Here is a 7,904-nt window from a genome sequence, read left to right on the forward strand (position 1 = left end):
TTCTCCCTGGTAGGCTCCAGCACCAGCTGCTCTAAGAATCCATCTCGGAGGCATTCCACGAATTCCCTTTAATGGGGTCCAGTACCATCCTGATTCTCCCATTCTACCTGCATGTTGAAATCCCCCATAACAACTGTAGTAACATCTTTGCAACAGGCCAATTTCAGCTCCTGATTCAACTTACACACTACATCCAAGCTACTGTTTGGGGGCCTGTAGATAACTCCCATTAGGGTCTTTCTACCCTTAGAATTTCTCAGCTCTATCCATAGTGACTCTACATCCCCTGATCCTAGGTCCTACCTCGCAAGGGACTGAATATCATTCCTTACCAACAGGGCCATCCCATTCCCTCTGCCAGTCAGTCTGTCCTTAAGGTAGCACGTATAGTCTTGAATATTTATTTCCTAGGCCCTGTCCACTTGAAGCCACGTCTCAGTTATCCCCACAACATCGTAACTGCCAATTTCCAAATGAGCCTCAAGCTCATCCACCTTATTTCTAATGCTTTGTGCATTCATATATAATATTTTTAATTTGTTACTCTCCTCGCCCTTCCTATCAATCCCTATTTCACTTGACCTTACGGCATGATCCTTTTTTGAGTTTTCTGCTCCATTGATTCCGTTGTCGTTCTTGACTTCTCTTGCTCTAACTTCCCCTTTAACTTCCTTCTTAAACTTCCAGTTTGTCCCCTCCTCCCCGCTATCTAGTTTAAACGCAGCTGTGTTGCAGTGGCAAACCTACCTGCCAGAGTCTACCCCATCTCTGTCTCTTCCTCCAACTATCTGTGAACCCAGAACTCCCCTTCAGTCTCCTCTGATTTGTCATCCCATCACAAAGCTCAGTACCTGCAACTGAGTGTAATTTCCTATTTGGATTTGGGTGTCCTTGTGCACCAGTCGCTGAAGGTAGGTAAGTAGTATGTTGGCCTTTATTGCGAGAGGTTTTTGAGTACCGGAGCGGGGATATGTTGCTGCAGTTATACAGGGCCTCGGTGAGGCCACACCTCGAATATAGTGTGCAGTTTTGGTCTCTTTTTCTGAGGAAGGATACTCTTGCTCTTGAGGACATGAAGCGAAGGTTTACCAGACTGCTTTCGGGGATAGCAGGTCTGACATATGAGGATGGATTGACTGGGTTAGGGTTGTTTTCGCGGGAGTTCAGACAAGTGAGTGGGGAATCTCATAGAGACTTGTGAAATTCTAACAAGACTATACAGTGTAGATGCAGGGAGGAATTCCTGATGGTGGGTGTGTCCAGAACCAGGGATCACAGTCTGACGATTCAGGGTAAACCATTTAGGATGGAGATGAGGAGACATTTCTTCAGCCAAAGAGTGATGAGCCTGTGGATTTCATTACCACAGGAAGTAATTGATGCCAAAACGTTGAATGTATTCAAGAGGTGGCTAGATATAGCACTTGGGGTGAATGGGATCAAAGGTTATGGGGAGAAAGCAGGATTAGGCTATTGAGTTGGATGATCAGCCATGATCGAGATGAATGGCAGGCTGAAAGGGCTGAATGGTCTCCTCCTGCTCCTATCTTCTATGTTTCTATTGTGCACCATGCAACCAAGCAGGGACTGGTAGCAGGGACTAGATGCAACATTATAGTTGTTTCATTGCTACTGAACAATTTCTTAAACTGCAACTTTGACCTGGGGGGGAAGCAGTGACCATGGATTAAGTGAGAGAAGGTCACCTGCCAACTGGTGGACATGACCTCTACTGAACTTGTGATGTCATAGAGACATAGCCATAAAGCTATACAGCACAGAAACAGACCCTTTGGTCCAACCCGTTCATGCCGACCAATTATCCTAAATTAATCTAGTCCCATTTGCCAGCACTTGGCCCATATCCCTCTAAACCCTTCCTATTCATTTACCCAACCAGATGCCTTTTAAATATTGAAATTGTACCAGCCTCTACTACTTCCTCTGGCAGCTCATTCCATACATGTACCACCCTCTGCGTGAAAAAGTTGCCCCTTAGGTCTCTTTTATATCTTTCCGCTCTCACCCTAAACCTATGCCCTCTAGTTCTGGACTCCCCCATCCTAGGGAAAAGACCTTGTCTATTTACCCTGTTGATGCCCCTCATGATTTTACAAACCTCTATAAGGTCACCCCTCAGCCTTCGAAGCTCCAGGGAGAACAGTCCCAGCCTATTCAACCTCTCGCTATAGCTCAAACCCTTCAACCCTGGCAACATCCGTGTAAATCTTTTCTGAACCCTTTCAAGTTTGATAACATCCTTCCAATAGTAGGTTGATCAGAACTGCATGCCATCTTTCAAACGTGGCCTAACCAATGTCCTGAACGGTCGCAACATGATCTCCCAACTGCTGTACTCAATGTTCTGACCAATAAAGGAAGGCATACCAAAGTGTGGTCACAAGTTTAAAGGAAAGGCAGGTCATCATTGGAAACAGGCTAATCAGCGACCTCAATGAGCTGTCACAACACCTTTGCATTTTGCAGGCAGCATAGAGTGAAGTTAACAATTCTAACAGTCGTTGTTGTTAGAATGATGATTTTATCATTGGTCAATAATTAAGTATGTAGTAATGCTCCCCTAGTGCCAGGACTAAACTTCCAGACTGATACTTGAGCCACAAATAAATATTATTAAGTCACATTCAGAAGTGTCCAAAAACCTTGCCTTTGTGGCTAATAATGCTCTTCTCTACATACTTAGAGGTAGTGAGGACTCTAGATGTTGGAAGGTCAGAGACGATAAAATGTAGAACAGGAAAAAGCACAGCGGGATCAGGGGAGCAGGAAAGTCAATGTTTCGGGCAGGAACCTTCCATCAGGAGGAGTCCTGCCCAATATGTCAACTCTCCTACTCCTCTGAAGCTGCTTGACCTGCTGTGCTTTTTCCAGCTCTACATTTTATGGACTCTCTTCTACATATCGCGGGTAGAATTTCAGTGTTCTCAGGGCTTTCAAACCTCGAAAGCTACAGGCAACTTCAAGATTCCTGAAATAGGAGTTTCCCTCAATAAAAGCCACAGCGTCTTAGGATTGCCTTGCAGTCTCCAGGAATTAAGGATTAATCTCCAAAGCCCCAAAGCGAGCAACTCAGGAGAAATACCGTCATGAAAAAAAAATACATTGCTTTGATTTTCTTTGCGCACTTTCATTTTGGGAAAATTGGCTGTTTGACTGAACAAGTAACACATGTCTGCTCATTTTATACTTGCCATGGAAGAGTGCTGGTTTTCAGAATTTTTTTTTTACTTGAGCTGTTCAGAGAAGTGAAGACACATCTCTAGAGCAGGTCGGACTTTGAACCTCCGGGCTCAAAGGTAAAGATACTACCACAGTGCCATAAAAGCCCTTTGATGCTGTTGTGCAAGGTGACAAAGTGATAGAATGGAATGGGATGGAGTGTCTAGGATATGACCAACATGAGTCTCAGTCAGTCAATTTTGAAGATATAATTTCATAAAACCTTTATTTGTTCAACAGCCACTGCTTTCCAGATAATTACAGATGGTCACCAGCATTTGACTGAGGTCAATAAGTACACAGTTGCCTATCACTATCTACGCATTGACTAAATGTAAAAGAATGTAAAGGAAGTTGATGAATTCTTTACTTACAGTGAACATCAGCTGGCAACCACCAAGAATATAATCCAGGAAGGAGTAATCCCTGGTTACCTGAGGCAAATAAAATCACAACTGTTAGCATTTGTTTGGCCCTGTTTACATATTTTAAAATAATTTCCCAGCTGTACACATAATGAGTTAATTTGCACATTATAATAATCACAGGTCACACCATTCAAGAGAATCTTCACATATCATTTACATAATTAGTGTGCTAAAAGCTGTTCAAATCTTATTAAAATAGTTGGTTAGTTGCTAACCCTCTCACGCAATTAGAGTTCAAATAAAAGAGCTGCATTTTAATGACACAAAACCTTTACCTTGCAGGATTTGACAATAATTATTCCAGAGTTCTTGTAGTTTTTCTTCTTCTTTTGTTTCTTGGAATTAATGCATTCAAATTCAACCTGTGAGAAAGAGGGGAGAACCCATTCAGAAAGGTTTACCTCTTAAAAGCACAGTTTGGAGTCAATTCTTTTGCAAACTGGAACTAATGGATTTGTTCAAACAGGAACAGGCCACATGAGGTACTAGGTATCACTTTCAGTGCTCATCTCACTGGAATTCAGAGGGCTCCTACTCTTCACCACCACCACCCCATTACACAACGTGCATCATCTCCTGGCAGCTTATATAAGGTGACAAAGAGATGGTAGTCATGGAAATATCTAGGGTACACAATATCTCATCCAGTTAAGAAGAGCAAACGGGAGAGGAATTAAAATCAGGAAGTTAAATTATGGGAGCAAGCCTGCAAACATATGGCTGCGGTGAGCTGATAGCAGTTTTTCACCTTTCTGTATTTATGAATAAAGAAATAAAGACGTGAAAAAAAGACATTGGTTAGTTATGAGGAGAACTGCATATAATGCGCCTGCCCCATTGTATAAAGGAGAAAGTGAGGTCTGCAGATGCTGGAGATCAGAGCTGAAAATGTGTTGCTGGAACAGCGCAGCAGGTCAGGCAGCATCCAGGGAACAGGAGAATCGACGTTTCGGGCATAAGCCCTTCTTCAGGAATCATCATTGTATAAAGAGTCATTAAGTCATATAGATGATAGATTTACTCCATTTGACCGTGAACCTCCAGCCAAGCCTAGTGTTGCCTTCACAAAAATAACTCACCTCTCTCTGCGCATCTTGTAGCAACCACTAATAAACTGAACTTTCAATCCAATGTAATCTGCAATGAAGTAGCTCAGAATGGGGAAGGTTGGGGCTGGAGGGCATTAATATTTCGTGGAAGGGAGCAAGTTTTTTTTTAATGGGTGTCAGAGTCACTGGCTGGCCAGCATTTATTGCCCGTCCCTAACTGCCCTTGAGAAGGTGGTGGGGAGCTGCCTTCTTGAACTGCTGCAGTCCATATGCTGTAGCTAGACCCACATTGCCCTCAGGAAGGGAATTCCAGGATGTTGACCTGGCGACAGTGACGGAACAGTGATATATTTCCAAATCAGGATGGTGAGTGTTCCCATATATCTACTGCCCTTATCTTTCTGGATGGAAGTGGTCATGGGATTGGAAGGTGCTGTCTGAGGATCTTTGGTGAATTTCTGCAGTGCATCTTGGAGACAGTACACACTGATGCTACCGAGTGTTAGTGTTGGAGGGAGTGGGTGCTTGCATATGTGGTGCCAGTCAAGCGGGGGCTGCTTTGCCCTGGATGGTGTCAAGCTTCTTGAGTGTTGTTGGAGCTGCACCCATCCAGGCAAGTGGGGAGTATTCCATCATACTCCTGACTTGTGCCTTGTAGATGGTGGACAGCCTTTTGGGTGCCAGGAGGTGAGTTACTCGCTGCAGTAGCCTCTGAGTATAAATGAGATCAAGAGTTATGGGGAGGACGTGGGAGAATGGGGTTGAGAAACTTATCAGCCATGATTGAATGATGGAGTAGACTCGATGGGCTGAATGACCTAATTTCTGCTCCTATGTTATGGTCTTATGACCTGCTTTTGTAGTTTATATGGTGTTAATGTGGTGAATCCAGTTGAGTTTCTGGTCAATGATAATGCCAGGAGGTTGATAATGGAGGAATTCAGTGATAGTGACACCATTGAAGTCAAGAGGCAGTGATTAAATGGTCTCTTACTGGACATGGTCATGGCCTGGCATTTATGTGGCATGAATGTTACTTACCAATTTCCAGCCTGGTTGTGTTGGTATTGCAGATGTGAACCTTTCGTCAGGGCTTTGTCCTTTTTTTCTCTTCAGATGCTGATGTTCCCGCGCTTTCCATTTTCTATTTGCATTTATGGCCCATTGCAGCCTTTTATTCTTTCAATCACCTCACTTTTATGATTGTCAATGGTTTGCACTTTTACCCAGCTTTTCATGCAGAAAAATCCAGCCTTTCTCTTCCATTGCTTCAATTACATTAAGGGACTGATTCATCTCTCAGACGTGTAGGAAAATTTACACAAGAATGACTAATCTGTAGCTGTTAAAGTGTGTGCGAGATTTAAATATAATTTTGATTCAGGTGGACTCATCAGACTGCATGCTAACATGCAAAGTAATGCTGGCAGAATCAGGCTAAATAGCACCCAAGGCTTCTTCCAACATTTGACGGCTCAGTTGGTCATATTCTTACCTCAGATTCAGAAGGTTGTGTATTTAAGTCCCATTTCAGGGAGCTCAGTGTCTATTTTAGGTTAACACCACAGCTCAGTAATGAGGTCGCGCTGCAACTTTGATTAGACTAGCTTTCAGAAGACAAGTTAAGTTGAGGTCCTGACTGGTTTTTCAAGTGGACATATTCCTTTCAAACAGGGGCAAATGGAGTTATCCCTGGCATTCTGGACAACATTCTCGAACTATATCAGCAAAATGGATTACGTGGTCGATTTCCGCTTGTGCACAATTTTGCAGCCATGTTCATACAGTACGGTGCAAAACGAAAAGACATCTAGTGTATGTCGGCAAAACACGTTGGAATGTTCCAAGCTCTTCAGAGGTTCTGTAAAACTGCAAGTTTTTCTTGTTTTTAAAATCTGCTTTGTGCCACCTCAATAAATTGCTCTTTGCTTTGTGCATCGACTTCTGACAATTGGTCCAAACTTGCAAACAGAAAATGATGGATGAGGCCACAGGTAATAGTGTGTTGGCTAAGGAATTCTATCACCTTCCAACCCGGAGGAAAGGCTGGATGTTTTAATTTCTATATTCAGGAAGTGTCTCTGTTGCAGGCTGCTGAACTGACAAATACCATATACACATGTCTGGAAGGCTACCCTTTGTTTTTACACCTGTCCCATTTACAGTTTTACCTTATATCATTATCTTCTTTTTTTTTAATGACGCCGGGTTTTGCACAGACCATCATTTGTTCTTTCCTTGACCTCATGGTCCCCAACCTGACAGCATTTGCTTGATTTTGTTAGTCTCCAAAATCTTCCGATGTTTCTTGTTTCTCCCTCCACAAATACTGCCCGGCCTGGTGAGAGTTTCCAGTATTTTCTGTTTTTCGTCATAGAGTCATAGAGATGTACAGCATGGAAACAGACCCTTCAGTCCAACCCGTCCATGTCGACCAGATATCCCAACCCAATCTAGTCCCACCTGCCAGCGCCCGGCCCATATCCCTCCAAACCCTTCCTATTCATATACCCATCCAAATGCCTCTTAAATGTTGCAATTGTACCAGCCTCCACCACATCCTCTGGTGGCTAATTCCAGACACGTACCACCCTGTGCGTGAAAAAGTTGCCCCTTAGGTCTCTTTTATATCTTTCCCTATCACCCTAAACCTATGTCCTCTAGTTCTGGACTCGCCCACCTCAGGGAAAAGACTTTGTCTATTTATCCTATCCATGCCCCTCATAATTTTGTAAACCTCTATAAGGTCACCCCTCAGCCTCCGATGCTCCAGGGAAAACAGCCCCAGCCTGTTTAGCCTTTCCCTATAGCTCAGATCCTCCAACCCTGGCAACATCATTGTAAATCTTTTCTGAACCCTTTCAAGTTTCACAACATCCTTCCGATAGGAAAGAGACCAGAATTGCATGCAATATTCCAACAGTGGCCTAATCAATGTCCTGTACAGCCCCATAATATGACTTCCTGTCTCCTATACTCAATACTCTGACCAATAAAGAAAAGCCTTCTTCACTATCCTATCTACCTGTAACTCCACTTTCAAGGAACTATGAACCTGCACTCCAAGGTCTCTTTGTTCAGCAACACTCCCTAGGACCTTACCATTAAGTGTATAAGTCCTGCTAAGATTTGCTTTCCCAAAATGCAGCACCTCGCATTTATCTGAATTAAACTCCATCTTCCGCTT

General features: G+C 43.3%; 1 protein-coding gene across 3 annotated transcripts in view; it reads right to left on the reverse strand.

The window, feature by feature from the left end:
• cpne2 (copine II) overlaps nt 1–7,904 on the reverse strand; it is a 272,940-nt gene that overhangs the window by 146,965 nt on the left and 118,071 nt on the right. For all 3 annotated transcript variants that reach the window (XM_043707144.1, XM_043707142.1, XM_043707143.1), the window contains exons 9-10: nt 3,944–4,030; nt 3,615–3,674 (exon numbers count right to left, since the gene is read on the reverse strand). In XM_043707144.1, coding sequence (XP_043563079.1) covers nt 3,615–3,674; nt 3,944–4,030 — 147 coding nt within the window. The remainder of the gene's footprint in view (nt 1–3,614; nt 3,675–3,943; nt 4,031–7,904) is intronic.

This window comes from Chiloscyllium plagiosum, chromosome 17 (genome assembly GCF_004010195.1).
Source record: "Chiloscyllium plagiosum isolate BGI_BamShark_2017 chromosome 17, ASM401019v2, whole genome shotgun sequence".
Lineage (NCBI taxonomy): Eukaryota > Metazoa > Chordata > Chondrichthyes > Orectolobiformes > Hemiscylliidae > Chiloscyllium > Chiloscyllium plagiosum.